The sequence below is a fragment of the Pleurodeles waltl genome, chromosome 4_1 (genome assembly GCF_031143425.1).
Source record: "Pleurodeles waltl isolate 20211129_DDA chromosome 4_1, aPleWal1.hap1.20221129, whole genome shotgun sequence".
Lineage (NCBI taxonomy): Eukaryota > Metazoa > Chordata > Amphibia > Caudata > Salamandridae > Pleurodeles > Pleurodeles waltl.
Window position 1 is genome coordinate 140,832,301 of NC_090442.1, and position 24,159 is coordinate 140,856,459.

A 24,159-nucleotide genomic window follows, 5' to 3' on the forward strand; every position below is an offset into this window, starting at 1 on the left:
TTTGAGTGGTGTAGTGTCTGTGAGGGAGGAGGTGGTGGGGGAGTCTGTGTAGGGAGTGGATGTTGTTGTGTCTACATGTGTGTGTTGTCTGTGTGCATGGTGGTGGTAGGTCTTGTGGTGCCTGTGTTTGTCTTTGCGAACTGTGTCTGTTGAGGTGAATGAATGGTGATCTGACTGTGTGCTCTGGATGGGTGTGGGGATAGGGGTGTAGGATTGGGTACAGGTAGCTGGAAGGGGGACTGTAGGAAAGTAGCCTCTTTCTAGCTTAGTTACCCCCACTTTTGGCCTGTTTGTCAGTGTGTTTGACTGTGTCTACTGGGATCCTGTTAATCAGGACCCCAGTAGTTATGCTCTCTCCCTTAAATTATGGTTGTTACATACTGGTAACCCAGTATTTTACTCACAATTGGCATTCTGGTGCCCCCTTATAAGTTCCTAGTATATGGTACTTAGGTACCAAGGGTGTTGGGGGTCTAGGGGATCCCTATGAGCTGCAGAATATCTTTTGCCACCCATAGGGAGCCCATGCAAGGGCTTTTGCAGAACTGTCATTTCACTGCCATTTACACTGCACCAGGTCACTTATAAGTCACCCCTTTAGCAGGCCCTCCAGCCCTAAGGGCAGGGTGCAGACTACCTGTGCTTGAGGGCACTCCTGCACTAGCAGAGGTGCCAAACGACCTCTGGACTTCGTGAGTGCGGGGATGCCATTTTACGCGTGTACTGGACATCAGTCACTACCTATGTCCAGCTACATAACTGTAACTCCAAACATAGGCATGTTTGGTATGAAACAGGTTGGAATCATACCCCAATGCTTTTGCAAGCATTGGTTGTATGATTCCATGCATTCTGGGGGCTCCTTAGGGGTCCCCCAGTATTGCCATTCCAGCCTTCTGAGGTTTTCCAGGCAGCCCCCGCTGCTGCCACCTCTCAGACAGGTGTCTGCCCTCCTGTTGCTTGAACAGCTCGAGCCCAGGAAGGCAGAACAAAGGATTTCCTTTGGAAGAAGGGTGTCACATTCTCTCCCTTTGGAAATAGGTGTTACAGGCTTGGGAGGTGTAGCCTTCCGAAGCCACTAGAAATGCTTTGAAGGGCACATTTGGTGCCCTCCTTGCATAATCCAGTCTACACTATTTCAGGGACCCCCAGTCCCTGCACAGGTGTGAAACTGGACAAAGGAAAGGGGAGTGACCACTCCCCTGTCCATCACCACCCCAGGGGTGGTGCTCAGAGCTCCTCCAGAGGGTCCCTGGGTTTTGCCATCTTGGATTCCAAGTTGGCAGGGAACTCTGGGAGCATCTGAGTGGCCAGTGCCAGCAGGTGACATCAGAGCCCTCCCTGGATAGGTGCTTAACTGTTTAGCTGACCAATCCCTCTTTCAGGCTATTTAGGGTCTCTCCTTTGGGTGGTTCTTCAGATCTGCAACATTGTATCTTCCGCTCCTGCCATCAACTGCAACTATTTACCGGTCATGCATCCTCAGAGGACAGCCTGTCTTCAGCCTGCACCAGAGGAGCGAAGGAATCTCCCTTGAAGTGAAGGAGTCACTCCCCTGCTTCAGCAGTCACTTCACTGCATCAACAACTGGCTGCATGGATCCCCTCTCCTGACGAGCTGTTTGGATCCTGCATCATGAGTGGTGGACTGAAGTGGTCCCCATGCTCCTGATGTCCTACTGTCCACCTTTGGTGGAGGTAAGAGATTGCCTCCCCAGACAACACAGTACCCCCGTGCACCACGTGTTTTTCAGTTGCCAAGGCCTGTTGGCATCCTTCAACAAAGTTCTTCTTGCACCGTGCAGCTCCAGCCTCTACCACTCTATCTTGTGATGCACATCTTCCTGAGTGGTTCTCAGGCGGCGTGGGATCCTTTGTTGTAGTGCTGCGTGGGCCTCCTTTAGCACCTTCTTTTTCCCCATGCTGTGGGACTCCTGTGCACGCTGCCTGGACTTCTGTCGGCTCTCTGAGTTCCTGAGAGCCTCCTCAGACTTCTCCTCCTGGGTAGAGTCCACCAGGTTCCTCCTGGTCCCAGGCAGTGCCATTTTCCACTAACAGCGGGCTCTGCGTGTGCTAAGGCTTGTTGGTGGACTCCAGCGAAGCAAACCAGAATGCAATCTTCCATCCAGTGTGGGACATCATCTGCATCAACCAGGAACCCAAACCCGTCTTCTTGGGTGCAGTACTGACTGTTCTTCTTCACTGGTGGTTCCTCTTTTGCACCTTCATCCGGGTTAGCAGGGGCTCCTGTTCTTCCTGGACTCTTCTGTGTTTCATGGACGTGGTCCCCTTCTTCCACAAGTCTTCAGGTCCAGGAATCCACTGTTGGTGTCATGCAGTCTCTTCTGGTTCTTGCATAAACTTCTTTCTGGTGTTTCTGTGTGTTCTAGGAAAGTTACTGTGTTTTACTCCTGCTTTGCTGGGCTCTGGGGTGGGTTCTATTACTTACCTTTGGTGTTTTCTAATACTCCCAGTGCCCCTCTACACACTATACGTGCCTAGATGGGAAACAGACATTCGCATTCCACTTTCTTAGTATGTGGTTTGTGTTCCCCCAGACCCATTTCTAACTATTGTGATTTTCACTAATTGCACTGTTATCTAACTGTTGCTATGCCTATTGCTGCATACCAGTGTATATAATTTATTTATTACTTACCTCCCTAGGAAGTATAGTCTCTATGGTATTTTTGGCATTTGTGTCACTAAAATAAACTACCTTTATTTTTGTAACACCGGGTATTTTCTTTTGTGTTTGAGTACTGTGTCACTACAGTGGTATTGCATGAGCTGTGCATGTCTCCTAGATAAGCCTTGGCTGCTCAGCTACAGCGACAGCTACTCCTCGAGGGCCTGGCTTATAGACACTGCTTAAATTTACAAGTTGTAAGTACCACAGGTACCCACTACAACCCAGGCCAGCCTCCTACAGGGACGGAAGACGAAGGGACACTGGCTGCCATCAACGAGGAGGCCAGAGCCTGAAAGGATCTCTAGCAGGCCAGTCAGGGCACCGTGAATGCCTTCGAGGTAGGCATTGATCTGCTGCATCTGTGATGCCAGTCCCTGGATGGCATTCACAATGGTTGACTGTCCCACAGAGATGGACCTCAGGAGGTCAATAGCCTCCTCATTGAGGGCAGCAGGGCTGACTGGGGCAGGTGAAGAGATGCCTGTGGCGAAAGAGACGCCCACACTCCTGGGTGAGCGGGCACAGGCAATTGAGTGGGGAGCTACGGGGAGGGCGGTGCTGGTAAGGGGGGTGGTGGACAAGGATGGTGCTGGGCTTATCCCAGATGAGCCCACCACCACCAAGGAGCATCCATCAGAGGGGGAATCCGAAGGGGATGTTGAAGATCTGGCCTCCCCGTGGCACTCCTCTCACCCTCCGTCCCACTGGTCCCCTCGGCTTCGCTGGTGTCAGCCTCCTTGGTCCCGTGGAATACAGCTTCCCCACTGGCCGGTGCCCCTTCTCCTTCACCTTATGATGCTGATGCACACAAAAACAGAGGAGGAGAGGGAGGGAGGGTGGGAGAGAAAGAAAGGGTGGAATGGGTCAATACCTACCCATCATTCACCCAGAGTAACAACTTATTATACTAATGATATGCCATGGCAGGGCATGCCTTTACATTGACATGCATAACTGTGGGAAATTATAGAGGAATCTAAAGCTATGCTGAAAAAACCTGCTAATGTGGGAACATTGCCACTCATTGACTTGATGAAGGGTCTAACAATGTACAGTTGCATAGTACTTGCCACATTCCCATGGTCGATTACATTGACATGTCCTCACAAATTACCTCTGTCATTATGGCAGAGTTATACTGATGGCAATACCTTAACATCTCAGGTATACTGATGCTGATGGAAGGAGCTGGTCTCTCAAAATATGTGAAGGGTGTCCAGACAAACCCAAACATGAAATTAGTCCCCTCATAAGTCACTGTCTGCATTGTATTGGCACACATAATCAATACAAATCCTGCCAGGGTGGCTGATACTCATTGTCCATGTGCATCTACCAATGATCTACACTACAACTTACCACTATTGGGCTACCCAAACCCATGCAAGCCTACCATTAGAGAGGTGTGAGTGTGTACTTACCCCGTTGTGGCCGCTGTGCTGCCTTCAAGCGCCCATCCAACTCTGGGTTGGCCACTGCCAGTATGCAGGCCAATAGGGGGGTCAGGGTCCGACAGGCATCCCTCCCTCATTGGGAGAACGTCCCCAGCTGGGCCTCTGCGGTCTTACGGGCCCATCGTCTCATGTCCTCCCGCTGTTTTCTGCAGTGGGTGCTCCGCCAGCTATGGACCCCCAGGGTCCGCACTTGCTTGGCGATGGCATGCCAATTCCCCTTCTTCTGATGGGAGCTGACCTGCATGGGTGATACAGAGAGAAGGAGAAAGTCATTTAAAGTGACATCACAGCAACAGCAGTGAACTTCACAAATCAGACACATCTCATGCTGACACTAACGTGTCTTAACGGCACAAAAGCACCAACTCCGTTGACACCTGCATGCATCCACTCTGTGTGTGTCGTCACAACACCTTTCAGCCTCACACACACCATCAGACAGAACAGTAACATTGGACTCACCTGCTGCTCTGGTGCCCCATACAACGGTCCATACAGGGGTAGGACCCCATCCAGTAACGTCTCCAACTGCTCCTGGGTGAAGGCAGGCGCCCTTTCTCCTGCAGGATGTGGCATTATGGCTCCCAGAGACAGTACACAGCAGCTCAAATAGTGGAGGTCTTGCTTGCACGAGTGTCAAGAGTCAAGTGAGCTATACAATAGTAAATGTCAGTCAAGGCCGCCGCGTACATGATGGTAACCGCCAGAGGTGATCATCATTAGCCTCAATCACCCATAGGCAACAATGTTATCCAATGAGGAGTTGCACAGCGGTTGTGACCGCCAACTGCCATGACGACTAATGCCGGCGGTTTGAGGTCACTTCCATCTGTCCTGTGCATGCACGATAGGCGACTGCCATTTTACATGGCATCAGTGTATTGTAGGTGAATAATAAGTGCGTCATGGATGAATTATAGTGACAAGTTCATAGATTGACTATTGTCACACATCAAAGTTGGGTTCACACATGTGACATTCATGGACGGTGTAGTTAGATAGACTGATGACAGTGACAGGACATGTGCAGTCACTTGCTACCTCATAGACAGACTAACCATATCTGTATGTTAAAAAGTTACATACACCTTATTTCCTGGGGGAATAGGATGTTGTTAAATGGAAGTGTAACATGTTTTGTGTGTGGCAAGCTGTTTGTCTGGGACTGAAACAGTAATCTAGGATGGCATACACGTTCAGTCTACATGCCCAAATGGATTGTGTATACTTTAGTGTTATGTCCACATTACTATTGTGTGCTACAGTTATAGTGTTAGGTGGCATGTGAACTGTCAACATCAACCTGTGGCTTTTCCTCTCTCCTGTTCCTAGATATCGTGCAATGGTGAGAATGAGACATGCACCGGTGTACCGCCCCCTAGTCGACCTTGCTACCCTGGAAGAGAGACACATCATCCAGACCTATCGTCTGAACTGTCACACCACCATGGAACTGTGGAGCTGGATCTCTTGCCTACCATACGTAATCCCTATGCCATCCTTCCTACAGTACAAGCCCTATCAGTGCTACACTTCCTTGCCTCAGACTTGTTCCAGATTACGGTGGGTTTGGCAGCAAGGATGTCACAGCTGATGGTCTTGTTTTGAAGGATGTACTGTGTGCTTTAATCAAACACCTGTACAGCTACATCAGGTTCCCCCAATGTGCGGATTGGTCCACTGTTAAAGCTGACTTCTATGATATGAGACATGTCCCTTATGTGATAGGGCCTATGGATGACACCCACATTGCTATGGTTCCTCCCAGGGTCAATGAACAAGTGTACAGGAACAGGAAAAACCTTTACTTCATAAATGTCTAGGTGGTGAGTCACATTGACCAGTATATCTCCCAAGTGACAGCCAAGTTTCCTGGATCTGTGCATGACTCCTACATTCTGAGGAACAGCAATGTCCCACACCTGATGGTACAGCTACAGAGAGAGGGACCTGGCTCATTGGTATGTATCCAGCAGTATGTGGGCCCCTGTAATCTCACCTCTCTTCAGATTCTGCCCTATGTCCCTACCCGTATTGTAATAGGTCCAACCTTTGTGCACACAGGTGCCTCAGGCTATCCTAACCTTCCATGGTTGCTGACACCAGTGAGATACCCGACAACAGTTGGTAAAAACTGTTTCAGTGAGGTCAACAGCAGGACGAGGCATGTCATCGAGAGGACCTTTAGGTTACTGAAGGCCAGATTCCGGTGCCTACACATCTCAGGAGGTGCCCTGCTCTACAGACCACTAAAGGTCTGCCAGATCATTGTTTCTTGCTGCATTCCACACAGTCTGGCCCTGAGATGTCACATACCATTACTGGTTGTTGAGGAGGTGGCAGCTGAACCAGTGGCTGATGATGGTGACATAAAAAGTGATGTGGATGCAGATCATGAGGGTGCAGCTGACTCTAGAACAGAGCTTATCCACCAATACTTTCAATGAAATTCAGGTACGTGTTAACTGCATCACATCTGTAGAGGATTGGACGTGTTGTATGTACCCAGTAATGATAACTCAACTGCAAAAGAACTGCCACCCAAAGTAGTGTTATCAGTATAGGTACTAATCCTCACTGTACACAATGGACAAATATGGAACATAACATCTACTGACAGTGGAACTTGGCTTTAGTTGTGTAATGTCAAGTGTGAGGGATCGGCCATTGGGAGTGCATGTTGTGCAATTGTGGAGCTGCCATGGTAATTTGTGTGAACATTCCACTTGCCAGTTCACACTAGGGAGGCCGGCAATGTACTGCATGTGGGTTGAGTGGGCAACATTGACTGTTATTGTGATGGTTGTCCATGCCTTGGTATATTTGCAGGTCACTTAGGTGGTGCTGCTCTAGTTCCTGGCTAAACTGGTGGCTCCCTTGACACAGGATTTCAGAATATGTCTGTTCTACTATCAAACTTGCTGCACATTGTTTCCCCTTCTGTCCATCTTACAGACTTTTGCTGGTCAATGGGTTACCTGAAATGATATATTGTACTACAGAAAATCTTACTTTTTACAATAAAGACACATAAGCAGTAGCTGTACTCAATGGTGTTCAGTGTGATTTTCAAGTGTAATGGGTGAAGTGTGGGGTCATGGTGGATGAAATTATCACAGCAGTTGGCCCAGCTGCAGGTAGTACAGGTCCAGTATCCAAGGGCCATGGGAAATGGAGCCATGACAGTGGACAGTCAACAGAGTGTGTCAGTGGAAGACAAGGGAGAATGTTCAGGAGTGGCTCACTTCCTGGCAGTGGTTTTGGTCTTGGCATCAGGTCCTGCAGGATGTCTGGATGGATGACCTCGTTTGCGTGGGGTTCCTCAGTTACAGAGAAGGGGGGGCTAGTGGCCTGTGGGTCCTCTGGCAGGGTCTCCATTCCACTAGCTGCGGCAGAAGTGGATGGCTCAGTAGGTATGTGGCTAGTGGAAGGGGCATGCTGGTGGGTGGAGGACGCACGCGGGATGATTGTTAGTTCTTTGAGCACCCCTGCAATGGAGGCCATGTTGGCATTGTGAGCCTGCCACTGCTGCATGGCCTCCTGGTGGTATTCCCTCTGTAGCCTCCGGTTCTCATGCAAGGTGGAGAGTATCTGCCCCATCTTGTCCTGGTATGCTGTTGGTATGCTCCCAGGACTTGGGAGATGGCCTCCTGTTCAGTTGTGCCCTCCCACTGCCCCTGCCCCCCTATATCTGTGCCCCTGGCACAGTGTGCCCACTCCCACTACACCAGGACCTTTATCCTCTTCGGTGTGAGGGGTAGACTCTGGTCCCTGTACTGTGGGGCATACTGCCGATTGACCAGTCCTTGAGACACCTGTTTGGGGACGAGGGATTGGCTGTGCTGTTGTTGGCACGGGGGTGGGGACTTCAGATGTGGGCAGAGTGAGGCAGGTGGTGGTGGACAGACCAGTTGCCCCCGATAGGCCAGGTATGTCATCAATGTCCAGACATCCAGAGTCGTAGTCCTCACTGGGACCTTCATCCTGGGGAGGACTGGCTGTCTCTGGCATCCTCTGTAAGGTGGCAGTGGCAGGGGTACCTGTGGACGGAGAGGGAGTAAGTTACATTGTGGAGGTGTAATTGTTCATATCATAGTCTGATGCATACAGTGGCTTGACTTGCTTCCAGTGATGGCAATGATAGATGTGGCACTGCAGACATTGTATTGTTGTGGGTGAAGGATTGTGACATGGGTTCCATGTTGCATTGGGGGTTGTAGATAGTCGATAGCATTGCTGTCATTGCCATGTAGTAGTACGCAGTCGAAACATCCAGTTGGTGTAGCTGGTGCGATGGTTTTACGTGCAGGTATTCCACTGTGAAGTGAGAATAGCAGCTTTTCATGTGTAGGGAGTAAAGCATTGTGGGAGTTGTAGTGCTTGCCATTGTGAGTGCTATCCGTGCACTAGAGAGGAACTGTGTGGGGATAGTGGTAGTGGGGTGGTGTGGCATGCAGCGGAGGGGCTTAGGTGATTGGGTGGGAGGAGTAAGTGTAAGATGGGGTGAATTAGGGAGTGATAGGGTGGTGGGGATGCATGCGGTACAGGAGTCGTTGGTGCCAGGGAAGTGTTAGTGACTTACCAGAGTCCAGTCCTCTGGTTATTCCAGTTAGGTCCTCTGGATGCAGGATGGCCAAGACCTTCCCCTCCCACGATGTGAACTCTGGGAGAGGAGGAGGGGGCCTATCGCCAGTGTTGTTGATGGGAATCTAGTGTTGTGATGTCATGGAACCCACCTTCCCCCGTAGGTTGGTGTGCAAGGGTGGAGTGTTTGGTGCTTGATGGGGTGCGTGGGATGCTTAGGTTTGTGTGCTGGTGTGTTGTGGTGTTCGTGTGCAGTTGTAGTATGTATAGTGTTGATGGTGCAGTTGTATGGTGTGTGCTGAGTGTGAAGCGTATATGTGCCTCTGGCATATCAGGGCTAAGTGTTCGGTTTGTGGGTCCTCACTGTGTCTGTCTGTGGTTGTAGTTGCAAAGAATTGTGGGTTGTGTAAGGGGTGTTTTATAGCGGTGTGTGTGGGTGTGTCTAATGTGTGTCAGGTGTGGGGTATTTGTACTGTCCAATGTGGTGTGGTGTTCAGGCTCAGGTGTGTTTTTTGACCACGGTTGTTTGCACCTCCAATGGTTTTCCACCATGCAATAGCCGCTGTGCTGATTTGTGGTTCGTAATATGGAGGGCAGAATGTTGTCGGCGTGGTAGTGCTGAAGGTGGGACCGCTTCTCTCTCACCCTCGGTCGGCCTCAGATTTGTGGCTGTTTTTGGAGCAGTGTACAGTATGTGGCTCGTAATACGGCAGTCGGGATACTGCCAACGGTAGCGGTCTTTTGGCGGCCGCCACCACCGCAGTCTTCCGAAAAGACCGCCAAACCCGTAATGAGGGCCTCAGTCTTGAACTTCTGCATCTGTAATTATATTATATAGCAGCCCACTGAAAAAGGCAGTGAAATGGCTCAACAAAGGAGAGAACTTGGGGGATGAAGTATTGGAAGGGAAACATGATAGGGATGGGCACATTAAGTTATAACTGTTAAGGAACAGAATCCCACTAAACCACTCCTACATGATCAGGTAATTGGGCACCATCTGGGAAACAACATTGAAAAACATAATGGGTCACACCTCCATGTGCCCCAGATCTGGAGATATCGGTCATTAGGAGTTTGGCGGACGGAAACATCTGTCCGAAAAAACCCCGACGAGGAGACCGCTGCGGTGCTGACAGTCTCCCCACTGACCCCATTACAACTTTCCTACTGAATTGACTGGCGGAAACCAAGGTTTCTGCCGGTCAGCCCAGTGGGAATGGTGGGGCAGGATTGTTCCTGGCTCATATAAATGCAGAGTGCACCAGCACCCTTGAAAAGCGCATGGAATGCAGAGCAGACAGTGTGCATTTCAAGGGTGCTGTTCGGGGGACCTCTGCACTGCCCATCCAACAGGCATAGGCAGAGCAGGGGCCCAGCTGTGGCCCCCTGCACTTGTTCTCTGCCAACCTTTTCATGGTGGAGAATAAGGTTGTAATCAGCAGGGCGGCACTAAGTTCAGCACGTCCTGAATGATTACAACCAGGACTGCCGTCAGCCCATCAGGATCTTGGATCCTGGTGAAGGCGGCGGTAGGTTGGCTGGTCTGCCTGCTAACCTCATAATGTGGTGGGCAGACCGCCACAGCGGTCCAACAGCCTCCACTAGTCTGTCGGTCTTGTGACTGCCAGATTCTGAATCAGCCCCATAGTCTTTGCTACTGTTTGAAGATATTAGCAGACACATGTCAATGAGGCAGTGGAAGGATGAGAGTTCCATAATACCTGGAGACTTCTTCCCAGGTGACCACTTTATTACGTTCCGTAGGGCACAGCAAAGCTTCAGAATTAGACCAGCCCAATTTTTGCAATATGCACAGGTAGCAATTGATGTTTGGAAAGGCTTCTCAGAGACTCCTGTGACTATGTAAATAACTGTAGGAAAGCTGGTGTTGGCACATGGATCAAAATTGGTCAAAGTACTGAGGAGACTTGAAAGTCAGGCAGCAAAGGCACAAGGATAATCAAGAACTGTCAACTGACATAGAATGGGAAATGGAATCTGAAGAGGCTTGCTTGCATGTAAATAAAAAAGTATTGAGCAAAGCCAGATTCAAATTAGTACTATACAATAGCCAACATAGAACTTACCTAACTCCTCCAAAGTTAAACGTGATTTACTGTACTAGAAGAACAAGGAACTGCCCTAGATGTGGAGAATTGGGCTCAAATTGTTTAATTATGACTAAGATGCATCCCATCACGGAAACACTCCTCAACAGTCAAGGAATGTCAGATAGTAAAAGTTCCCACACCTAAAGGCAGTAAAATGAGATAACCCTGGAAACCCTCTTGACTGTCCACCACATAGCCATACACTGGCTTAACCCCATTGGCCCAAAAGGGACGTTCTGGGAAAAATGATCTTATGGACTGGTCTCCAACTGAGGAGACTCATATCAGGGCCATTAAAATTGACAAAAAAGCTGAAGAGGATTTCAAAAAGTGGACGGAAGTAGTTAAAATAACTGACATAGCCTTTATATTGTTGACCAACTTGAATCCATGGTAAACTGCTGAAACCACAACATATTCAATCCATGGCAAACCCAAATCAAACACAGCAAGATTTGGGAAGGAATGGAAAAGACAAAAGGGAGGAGATTGGGAACTTGAATAGGAAAATCCCACATTGAAGACAGACTAGAATGAAAAATATGAACGGGGAGTGGAGCTGTTATATAAGGAAGGTCATACTTGGTAGAAACCAAAGTTATGTGGTGGAAATAAGTGGGGTAGGTGGAGGAACAGCTCAGAACTTCAGGTAGACGGGCATGACTAGAGGAGTGATAGGTCAAGCTTGATATACATTTATGATGTGATTGTTGAAAGACGGGTGAAAATAAAAATAAGTAAAGAGGTTACTTAATTTAAATAGATAATCTTACAAGGGTTAAAGGTACCAAATTACCTTTAAATCCAAATTTGTGTTTTCTGTTTTTCTATACAGATACAAAACAAATTGTTTATCTGTATTTACTATGAAAACCCACAAATGCAGAAATCAAATTACCTTCAAGTGTCTCTCCATGTTGTCTGACATAACTGCCAGTTCATTCACAGCATGTTAGGCAGATTACAGTGCTCCTTTTTAGTGGGTGTGTTTTATTTTACTGGATATCGCTATGTAGCACATAATAAACCTTCATATATCAAATTGTGAGATACACTGATCAGTTACACACTGTGGAAATACAGTTTGTTCATTAATTAAAAGAAATATGGAGTAGTGGTATATAGTAAATATGTATAAATACAGATAGAAATGTAAAATGTAAAAATAAATAACTACAATCAAACCATTTGTGTTTAAGTGTGAACATGTACATGCGCACTTGTTAAACCAGTACTTCACAAGCTCACCTGATAGCATAAGTGTTCACTTGATTTAACTTACTTTTAGGTTGAGTGCCACCCATACCTAACCCAGGTCAAGCTTGTAGAGTACTGCCAGTCTAAAGGCATTGCTGTGACAGCCTACAGTCCCTTAGGCTCTCCAGACAGATCATCGTGAGTATCTATTATTTTTGTTTATTATGTTTATTACCATTTATAGTTGTAAATTGATAACACAATCAAGGAGTTTCAATCAAATAATAAACATTCAAAAGTAATTAACTTTTCAGAAACAAATGAGTAAATCATGTGAAAGAAACATATCTTTCCAAGCTTCAAGTCTACAACATGCCCATTAACTATAAAGTGAAGCAATTTTGCAGGTCTGCAAGAGAGAGCTTCACATGACCAAGCAACTGTGCATCTAAATATTCTTAAATTTTATACATTTTCTTCACATCTACGGTTGAAGTAGCATACATGTGACAGAATCTGAAACTTTAGATAACAGTACCAACCAGTGCCAGGGTTTATCAAGAGAAGAACAATAAAAGACCTTAAAAAGATATACAACAAGAACAAACATTTGAAATGCAGTGGGTCTCGCATTTCCTCGAATTAGAGCTAATAGAGTTGTAAACTCGTAACTGGACTTTTCTTGCCACATAAACTAAAAATGAATGTTTAAACAGTTTCACATAAGCGAGACGACAGCCATCATATGAGCGTGAAGGAGACACACAAAAGGAAACAGAAGTTTGCTTGCAGTCAAACGTATCTGCAAAAGTGCAGTTATCCCTGTAACCGGTAAAAGTGCAATTATCCGTGTAGCAGGGGCGATGTCATTCAAAGCGATTGACTACTGCCCAGCAAGATTGGGATGCATAGGAAATAAAAAGAAAAAGTAGTCCAGAAGCCATGCGTAAAACACAGAACCTCGTATGTGTTCAGTAGTTTACTGGTGCTCTTGAGGAGGGCTAAACATCGGAAAAGGTATGACGTATGCATGCCTTTCACTAATGAAATCAAGCAAATTTGAAAAGGCAAGCCCACGAACCAACCAAACTGATGGACATGACATGGACGTGGTTAAAAGCCCACAGTGAGATTACAACAGGGGCCAGAGTGCTTGCGTGCGACCCTGAAAAAGGACCTTAAAAAGATATAAAACAATGGAGATCTCACATGCTGAGCTAGCTGAATTCAGTATCAGCACCTAATAGTGCCAGGCATCAAAATTAGGCCAAATATTTAAGAGGCGACAGAATTCAAGCACACTAACATAAAAACTGAACTGAACTACAAGGAGATCTCTTGCAGTTTCAAGCCACCTGTATCTCCAATTTAGATAACAAACTTAATGACTTACAACACAAGGTGGCTTTAGCATCAACAACACTGACATCCAGAAACAGTAATTGTACATGCACTCAGATAGTTGATAAGTTCTGCACCTTACCAAAAGTGGTGGAAAATGCTAAAAGACAAGATCATGCTTCTAAACACAATGGGCCTGATTATGACCTTGGCGAATGCGCTACTCTGTCACAAAAGTGACGGATATCCCACCTGCCGTTTTACAACAGCGGACAGGATATCCGTCACTTTTCTGAAGTAGTAGCCAATCCGCCATGGTCATAATCAGACCCATTATGTCTAAACACATCTCTAAAAGGCTAACCACTCACCACTGGTGGTTTGAGTTTGTAAGGGATAGGTTGGGAAGTTAATTAAGTAAAAAAATAAAAATTAATTAAGAGTTTTTAAGTAAGTATGTGATTGATATTTATTATCTAAATGATGTAATATTGAGTTATTATACTCATATTTTAGGTGCAGGTTGCTACGTTTGTATGGGTGTAGGGCGGGAAGTTAATTAGGTAATAATTAGCAACTGACAGTTATTTTTTAATTTATTATTGAATACATTTTTAGCTGTGTACATTGGGTAATAATCATGTATTTTAGTTATATTTTAGGTGTGGGATGCTGGGTTGGTAAGGAAGTTAATTAAGTAACAAGTAATTATTCATTAATAAATTATTAAGTATTAAATTGATTATTAAGTACGTACATTATGTAATACTGACTTATTTTACATATATTATATTTTACTAGGGCTGTATAGGTTTAGAAGGTAAATAATGATTAAAATATCAATTATTATTAATGTATAATTGCATATTTAATTGATTAATAATTATGTAAATTGTGTAATAATTATATAGTTTAGTTATATTTAAGATGTGGGCTGGTAGGTTTGTACAGTTGCAGGATGGGAATTTAATTAATAATGAATTAACTAATAATTGTTACTTATGTAATTGATTATCAATTATGTAAATTGTATTATAATTAGTTATATTTATTTTCATTGTATTTAAGGTGTGAAATGTTATGTCTGTAGGGATGTGGGGTGGAAAGTTAATTACGTAATAATTAAAGAATCCTTATTTTTAATTGAAAATGAATTATTAAATTGTTTATTAATTTTATAAATTGGATAATTGTTTATTTTTTATATTTTATATATATTTTATGTTAAATAATGTTTATATTTAGAGTTTTATATTTGTTGTAAATTAATAGGGTAAATCAAATATGTAATGTGTTGGAAGTGAAGTACATTACCTACTGTAGTTTAGACTGGTCTGGTAATAGTAAATTAAAAAATGTAACCCTTCAAAATTCCAATGCTTTCCCTTCTGTTGCACAGACTTGAGTGAGAAGAGTAAGTTTAAGCCCTCCGAAGTCCAATGCTTTCCCTAATGCTACACAGACTGGAGTGTGAATAGTATATCTTACCTCTCTGAAGTCCTTCGCATTCACTATTGTTACACAGACCGGAGTGGGAATAGTAAATCCTATCTTTGCGAAGTTCAATGCTTTCCCTACTGTTGTACAGATTGGAGTGGGAATAGTAAATTCATCCCCTCTGAAGTTCAACACTTCCCCCACTGTTGCACAGACTGAAGTGGGAATAGTAAATTTAAGCCCGTATTTATACTCCGTTTGCGCCGAATTAGCGTCGTTTTTTTCGACGCAAATTCGGCGCAAAACTAACGCCATATTTATACTTTGGCGTTAGACGCGTCTAGCGCCAAAGTATTGGCAAATAGCGTCATTTTTTTGCGTGAACGCCTTCCTTGCGTTAATGAGATGCAAGGAAGGCGTTCCCGTCTAAAAAGATGAGGGCGACACAAATGCGTCGTATTTATACTCCCGGGCAAAAATCACGCCCGGGAGTTGCCGGGTCAAAAAACCCCGCATTTGCGCCACTATTTAACGCCTGGGTCAGGGTAGGCGTTAAGGGGCCTGTGGGCTCAAAATGAGCCCACACGTGCCCTCCCCTACCCCCAGGGACCCCCCCTGCCACCCCTGCCCACCCCAGGAGGACACCCAAGGATGGAGGGACCCACCCCAGGGACATTCAGGTAAGTATCATTTTTTATATTTTTTAAAAAAAAATTGGGTGGCATAGGGGGGCCTTATTTGTGCCCCCCTACATGCCACTATGCCCAATGACCATGCCCAGGGGACACAAGTCCCCTGGGCATGGCCATTGGGCAAGGGGGCATGACTCCTGTCTTTACTAAGACAGGAGTCATGAAATGACGTCTGGGCGTCGTAAAAAAATGGCGCAAATCGGGTTGAGGCGATTTTTTTGCCTCAACCTGACTTGCCCCATTTTAAGACGCCCTAACGTCATTTTTTCCCAACGCCGGCGCTGCCTGGTCTACGTGGTTTTTTTCCACGCACACCAGGCAGCGCCGGTCTGCTTGCGCCGGCTAACGCCATTCCATAAATACGGCGCCCGCATGGCGCTTCAGAATGGCGTTAGACGGCGCTAAATTTTTTGACGCTAAACTGCGTTAGCGCAGTTTAGCATCAAAAAGTATAAATATGGGCCTTAACCCCTCCGAAATCCAATGCTTTCCCTACTGGTGCTCTGTTTGGAGTGGTAATAATATATTAAACCCCTCCAAAGTCCTATAAACATATGTGTGTGTGTGTGTGTGTGTGTGTGTGTGTGTGTGTGTTTATATAAGCATATGTTTATATATAGTATTAAATATTAGTGACAACTATTTAATTAGCATTATATTAATGCAATATATTAAAATATTTAGGATTTACTGCTTTAAACTATATATAATAAGAAATTATATTTTGTATGTTTTAACAATATTAGTGTAAAACCATTTTTTTCAATATTTATGTACTTACCAATTAATATTTTTCTAAATGATATTTTTGACACAATATTTCTGTTACAGAATATTGTTAATTCCAATATTATGTCAATGATCTGTAAAGTAAGCCGGTCATTCTATGATCACTAAACTCCAAACACCTTACTAAGCATGAATTTAGGTGGAAGATATTAACTTTTCTCTCTCGCTACATGTGCCTCTACATGTGTAATAATTTGCTGCAAACTTCAGGTCTTTCCCTTTGACCTGTACTTCAGCATCAGGATCTCTCATTTGAGGATGTGCCTTTTACTAAATCAGCATTGTTTTTCTCTGCATTATCAACAAGCACCACTGTGTGCTGAAGAAACACTAGAGTCAAGCATGCACAGTGAAAAATAGCTTGCAGCACTGCATATGCGGAGGCAGCTGGGTGTCATGTGCACTATATCATACTGAGCACCATTATTTCATTTAAGTTTTTACTTTGGTGTATTGTTTCGGCAGCTTTGTGATATATCTTTACTAATGCATATTTGAAACCTGTTCCAAAACATGTGAAAGTTATTAAATTCTTTAGTTTTAAATTGCTTCAAAATATGATGTGCAGATATGCCCAAAAACACTTTTTGCAACTATGCCTTGAACTATCCATATTTTGTCCTCCCCTCCCCCATTCCAGTCTTTCTATCTCACTTCATACCGTCTTGATTTATACATCTCAAAATGGGGGCACTTTGGAAAATAAAAAATTACCTGTGGTGTAAGATCTACATATACTGCCTTATCAAAATGTCACTGCTCCCTCTCCTACTACCTTTACTAGGGCCAAACCTGAAGATCCATGCCTCCTGGATGACCCTAGTATTAAGAGGATTGCAGCAAAGTACAAGAAAACATCTGCTCAGGTACCTGGTGAAAGTGACATCCATTTAGACTAATGCTGTAAAAAGTCAAATCTATTCGCCCTTGTATCCTTCTACTTTTCTCAAACTGAACTAAATTTCTCTGTGTAACCTTTCTGTAATACTTTCACCCTTTCCCACTTCATGTTTGGTTTTGTTCTGCCTTCATATATACTTATATCATAGACCCTGGAGATGTGTTTGGAATAATATATAGACATTGAGCTGGCACCTAAAGGTTGACTCAGTCGTATTTTTTACACCAGTCTACGTAGCATAAAAACACTATAAGGCATTGATTTCTGCATTTCCTGCTTCACAGGAGGCTTTCTGGACACTGCAACATTATTTGACCATTGCACACTTTTTGAGGTGCACCTTGTATATTTTTAAACTCCTACTTATTTAACTTTTTTACGTAATTAGCCATCATCCTAAGTAATGCTCTCGCTTCACCCCCAAATGCACCAGGGCCCTGTGGTCCTTTGCTCTTCCTGTTTGGACCCCACAGGTCTGTGAAACTTAAAATTAGTCACTGGATCCCTACTGCCAAATACCTCAGATGCTGATTGCACTTTCCATAATTTTAGCAGTTGTGTATGATGCCTTGCATATTCCCATTAGTAGTACATTGGTACTGTGATAATAGGACCTGCAGCTTTGGTGCCATAGTATCAAAGTCTTCTACCCTTGATCTGGTTAAGGTGTCTTTACAGGTAAGGAACAATTCCTCATCTTAATTGGATCCGGCACCTAAGTAACACAGAAAGTGCAAGGAAGAAATAATATGACACAGGAGAAGCAGAAGTTGGTACTGTTTTCATTGCTGTCACAAACACTGTGAATTTCATTACTGAACAACCCGCAACATCATCTGTTTTTCTGCTGGTACCACTGGTTCTTTCACAATTTTGTTTTTTTTCCTCTATTGATTCCCTAAATATTTCAGATTCAGATTCAGATGAGAAGTTTACTGCATCAGATTTGTTTTACTATTTATTTATAGTTATGCAATTTGACACTCCATTGGGGAAGGGTGTGTTACTACAATTTGCCTTCATTTTACTTCAGGTAGTATGTGATCATATCTAATTTTAGGACAAGGTCCAGATTCCTAATCCTTTTACTTCTCTTGACATTCAAGTCTTACTGGATAATAAATGATGCCTGTGCCTGTGGTGTTTAAAGTAATACCAAAGTGTACTTAAAAAACTGTCCTGTCTTCCCTTATTGTCCAGAATCGCCAAATCCTAAGAGTTGTTACTTCAATTCTCTAGTTTCTTTTGCCAGAGGAAGAGGTTATCTTGCCTGGAGCAAAAAATATCACAGATGTAACGCTGGTATCTACAACGTGAATATTTTATGGGTACTGTTGGAGAGTCCTCCAACAGACTATGTTCTTCAGGCAAATGAGGATTAATTATCTGGAGCAAGGCTCCAGAATGCCAAGAAAAGCTATGAGTGACACTTATGAGGATTCCCCAGGATTGGACAGTGATGAAAAACGCTTACATACATGTACAGGGTCCATCTTTGACCTTGTAGACAGCACCACTGCCTTTTAGCTATGTTTGTGCTATACAAGTACCACATGCATAAATACATACATACATATATACATACATAAATACGTCTAATTGGTTGATGGCCAATGCTATAAAAGCTCTAGAACAGTATTCCCCTAAATCTTCCATTTCAGTTTTTTCAAAGTTTACGACGTCCAAGTTAACAAACACCTATGTTGAATTCGGAATCCTTTCTAATCAAATAATCCCTGCGAAGTTGAAATAGGACTCATTTCGAGCCATCCAAATACAGAATATCCAAGGATGAGACCTCTATTCTTATGAGCAGCTTGCCATTACAGTCTGCTGTGGTAACAGTTGCTCTGGGAGAATACAAAAGTCGAGCACCTCAATCTTCTCTGAACGATGGCATGGGCTTTTCAGGACAAGAAGTGCCTTTAGAAATTAATATCTTGCCAGTGGTCAGCGTGGAACTAGACCAGGTTTTCCAGAAACAAAACCCACCAGCAACCTAAAGCAGGAATACCAGCCTAGTACAACCAACAGATTATTGTAATGGTATGTAAATGAGCTGCATGTCTCTATACTATGGAATATTTGACATAATTTAGCCAAATTTGTACTCACCGCGAGTCAGGAGGGTTTCTAAACCTATACGTTATAAGGGCATTAGGTAGTGCTGCCGTGAACCTCTTTTTTTCTTAAATCAAAATGACTGACAAGTGCACCTGTAAGCTGATATTAGGTAAGTCACAGACCCACTCAACATCAGCTGGAAATGCAGGAAAACTGAAATAGTCAATTAGTTCTAAAAAGAGATTGTGAATGTGAGAGCTCGAGATGAGCATGAGGAAGAAATTGAGAGGGGAAACTAGGAGATAACTATAGAGTGAAAGAGAGGGTGACTGTGTGTGTAGTGTTTGAAAATATGATAGAACCAACTGGGAAGTACTGAGTTTGAAATTGATCTTCTACATACTGACAGAGATTTGCAAACAGATTCCAGCAATTTTGTCAAAGAAGACTGACAGGTCACAGTCCACAATTGTTTTGTGTCAATTCGCATTTTATATCATCCAAACAGGGTGCATTGGAACTCTGGAAATCATAAGCAGTGATAAGAATGTATAAGGTGTGTACTATGAAAATTTCTATAATATGGGATTGTGTTGCGCATCATAGTTACCTAACACCTGGCGTTTGGTGACATGAGGAAGAAGTTATCTTTAAAAATGATTTTCATGTGCTTATCCTCCCCCCATACCTTTCTAATATAGGTTATCTTTGAACAATTATGGAGGATGTTCTTTCGTTCCACGCAAGCATGCCCCAGTTCACAAGTCTTAGTGCCATCCTCTCTTTTCACCTCTTTCCAAGACGATGTATGCATATGGGCAGGCGCAAGAACTAAAAGACACAGATCCTGTGAGTTTTGGAAGCTGGTGAAATTTTAATTCTAAAAGTATTCTTTTGTTTTATTTTAGGTGTTACTGCGATTCCAAATCCAGAGAAATATCATCGTAATTCCCAAATCGGTTACTCCACATCGCATCAAAGAAAACTTTCAGGTGAGGTGCAACAGTTGGGCTGTCCCACTATGCTAGGTTTCAGCTGTGAAATGTGGTGTGAGTTTAAGATTAATAGAGTTCCTGTTTTATGGAGAGGATGAATGCATAGTCAAGTAACCTAAATATGATCTATTGCATTTTGTAATTGTTGGACTTGGCCCTCTCTGTAGGCTCACCCGTAAACCTTCTGCCTTCACCCCTCCTGTTTTCTGAACCCGTTACTGCTGGTGTTTAGGACTGTGTGTCCTTTACTATAGCACACCAGTGGTAATGTGCTTGTGCTGTCTCTTTAAAACATGGTGAAATCGGCTTACACCCAGTTAGCATAATTAATGTAATTATAAGTCTCAGGTAAAGAGGTACTACATGTCCGAAGGCCTGTAAATAAAACCGCCCTTTAAAACGTCTCTCGGGTCTGCTATTGCAGCCTGTGTTCATGTTTAAACTGATGTTTGACTTGCCAAGCCTAACCCTTCCTTTTGTTTATACATACGTCACCCCTAAGGTAGGACTTAAACAGCCTTTAGGGCCGAGTGCAGTGTATTTAAAAAGTTGGACATGTACATTTAAGTTTTACGTGTCCTGATAGTGAAAAACTAACAAATTCATTTTTGACAACTGCAGGGCTTACCTCTCCCTTAGGATACCATTGGGTGGAATATGCCTTACAGTTATAAGTGCAAACGTTTGAATGGGAACAGGTAGAAAAGTCAAGTTTTGTCTCAAATAAATGGTAATTTACAATCCTCTTCAATGGTAAAGATGGGTTTTAAGTCTCAGTTCTGAAAATGCCACTTTTAGAAAGTTGTAATTTTCATGGCCTGTTTGGTGTCTGCAACCTGTATCATCGGTCACATAACTGGGTGTACTTTGCGGTTGGCCGTTGTGTATTTCTCAGAAAGTGACACAAAAGTGTACCAGGTGTTGGTAGGATAGGCCATCCTGCCAAGATGGAAGGAGCAAGGCCCAACTTGCATTTCAAAGGAGCTCCCACAGCGCACTCACAAACAACTTCATATAAGCATTTTGTCAACCTAGACCACTTCAAGTCTGGGCAGGAGAAGGGGGAAGTTTCTTTAATCAGATGGCCGGAAGGCCTAAAAGTTTCTCCTACTTCAAGGGCTGGCATCAGTTATAAATATTGGACCTTCACATCAACTCTTCAGTACACTCCTTGTCCTGTGAAGGACACGCATAAGGCCTACCCTATATTTCAGAAGACTTTCTTGCTGCTTGAGGTCTGCTTTGTGCCTCAGAGGTTTTGCCTGGTGCTACCAGAGGACTGCCTGTTGCTTGAATTCTGCCTTGTACCCTCAGAGGACTGTCCTGCTGCTTGTGGCCTGCCTTGCTACTTGACCCCACCCACAACTACCAGAGTGACTCCAAGGGTAACTTGACTTCCCTCCTGTTCTGAGCTACAGGGACACAACAAACTCCAACACCTTAAACTCTGTACCTTTACCCTCTATGAAGTGAGCTCTACCCTCCAGATGATGCCTACCCAGTCCCAGACCTTGGAGGTGGTGATAAAGGTGCCCAAAACCAAAGCCTGAGACTTCAAAACATTTCCCCTGAAAGTGTCAGAAGAACCAACAGGCGACAGGGACCCACCTGCTCCCCGATTTGCCCACGGTGCATTGCGGATGAGCCTGCCTTCACAGTAGCTCCTGCTCTGTTCTTCTCCACAGCAGCAAATTCTGTTCATCAGGATGTCTCTGTAATGGTATCCAGCCTCATGCAGCTTCACCCCAGTGGAGGTTTTCAACTTCTTAAATGTAATCTAAGTCAGACATCTTCACCAGCCTCAAAGGCAACAGGCTCCCCATCAAGGACAATGCCATCCTCTTTTTTTTTTAAATAAATCACTTTATTGAGATTCCTGATTAGGGAATATTGCAAACAAACAATAATAAAATGCAGCAGGCATAGATCATCACGGTATGTAACAGTCTCAGATGTAGGCCAATATACAACATGTGTGGCATTTTAAAGGCAATGAGACAAGTCTGCAATCCTACAAGCTATTCACACAGATTGTTGGTACTATCCCTTTCCTTTCCACCCCCTCCATGTGCCTTCCAAGAAGACCACACTTTCTCCCATTTCTTGGGGCATCCTCTACTTAAGTAGATTGTCCTTTCAGCAAGCATACACCAGTCCATATCATTTTGCTAGTCCTGTATCTTTGGTGGTCCTGCTGCTCCCCATTTCTGGGAAGTGTTTCTCTTCGCTACTCCAAGGCCAAGGGATAACCACAGTTTACTGTAGTGTGGTGGTGGGTCATTTCCCCAAACACTAAGGCCCGTATTTATACTTTTTTAGCGCCGCATTTGCACCGCTTTTGCGTCAAAAAGTGATGCAAATGCGGCGCTAAAAAAGTATAAATACGGGCCTAAGTATGCAACATTACACTGTGTAAAACACAGCGTATCCTATCACAGTTTACATTGTGTCCCTAATGGACACCCAGTACAGTTTTATTTGTCTACAACTCCAGACCACATGAAGAAATGTCCCCTCCTCCGCATACCTCCTTAAGCAGGCCATAGATGGGCATTTACAAATGGGATGTAGAGTCATGCAGGAGACGTAGGAGCAGTGTAGTATGCATAACTGGATCAGCCTGAATCAGACTTGATTGTGATGTCTCTAGGTGCCCCTAGGACCTCCTCCAATTCACCCACATAAAATTCCCCCACATCTGTCTCCCATTTGGCTTTAAGGGCCCGCATAATATCTGAGGTATCAAGGAAATGGCTTTTTGTATAGTCGTTCTGACAGGACGTGGTCCTCCAATGGAGAGGATTCCACAATGGTCGTATTCTTGGATATCTGGGAGGCAATAGCATGCTTGAGTTTGATATACTTATAACTTTGTGTGGGGGCTAGTTGGTATTGCTTTGTCAATTTCGTTAAGTCCAGTAGTGCGTTTTCCTTCCATACGTCTCCCAGCTTGGTAATGCCTATCAGTTTCCATTGTGCAAAGCCCTGTAATCTGCCTACCTCCGATAGTAGGTCGCTGGACCATAGAGAGGTAATTTCCGTTAGGCGGCCCATCCAGCCCAGAAGGGCAGTGACTTCCCTTGTATTTGGGTGACTGTTCTAGTGTGGACAGAGAGGGTGTGAGCTAGTTTGTCCCTATAAAGTGCCCCCTCAATGCCCTCCCTTCCCCATGAGAATATTTCCAGTCGTAGTGCCAGTTCGTCCTAGGGTGCAAAGGCCCAGTGACTGACCACTATTAACTGCGTGCCTCAATAATATTTATGTTTTTCGGGTAGACTAATTCCCTCATCATAGACTCCCGTGGTTAGTTTCTGAAGGGCAATACGAGGTGGGCCATCTCCCCAGAGTAATAGCCAGAGGGCAGTCACCGTTTTGGGGAAGAAGTCATTAGGAGCACCATATGGGGTATTTTGCAGTGCATATATCATGTGTGGCAGGGTGTTCATTTTGAACATCACAGCCCGTCCCCGGAAGGAGAGCGCCAAGGTCCTCCAGTGCTGCACGTCAACCTCAAAGTGAACCCAGATGGGTTTGAGGTTGTTCTTGTAGAACAGGTGTGGATCTTCTGTGACATAAATGCCAAGGTATTTAAATCCCTCATCCACCATAGACATAGGTATCTCACCATGCAGGATGGGCTGAGGCACGATGATTAGGTGCATAAGTGATTTCTGCCAGTTAATTGTGTAGCCTGAAAAGGTGACAAAGATATGGAGTATGCGCTTTAGCCTAGAGATAGTGAATGTGGGATCTGTTACTTAGAATAAAATGTTAGGGGTATATGCTCTCCTTCTATGTCTCCCCCCAGTGGATCCCCTGTATCGCTGTATCACTTCTGATCCAGATCTCTTAAAGGTCACTTATACTTGCAGATGCGATTGCAATGCGCATGAGAGAAAT

At 44.4% G+C, this 24,159-nt stretch overlaps 1 protein-coding gene across 2 annotated transcripts in view; it reads left to right on the forward strand.

The window, feature by feature from the left end:
- LOC138287477 (aldo-keto reductase family 1 member B1-like) overlaps positions 1–24,159 on the forward strand; it is a 131,315-nt gene that overhangs the window by 61,597 nt on the left and 45,559 nt on the right. Inside the window, exons 6-9 of one of the 2 annotated variants that reach the window (XM_069227919.1) lie at positions 5,478–5,708; positions 12,132–12,238; positions 17,084–17,165; positions 20,173–20,256. In XM_069227919.1, the coding sequence (XP_069084020.1) occupies positions 5,478–5,708; positions 12,132–12,238; positions 17,084–17,165; positions 20,173–20,256 (504 nt within the window). The remainder of the gene's footprint in view (positions 1–5,477; positions 5,709–12,131; positions 12,239–17,083; positions 17,166–20,172; positions 20,257–24,159) is intronic. The other variant, XM_069227920.1, reaches the window with a different exon arrangement.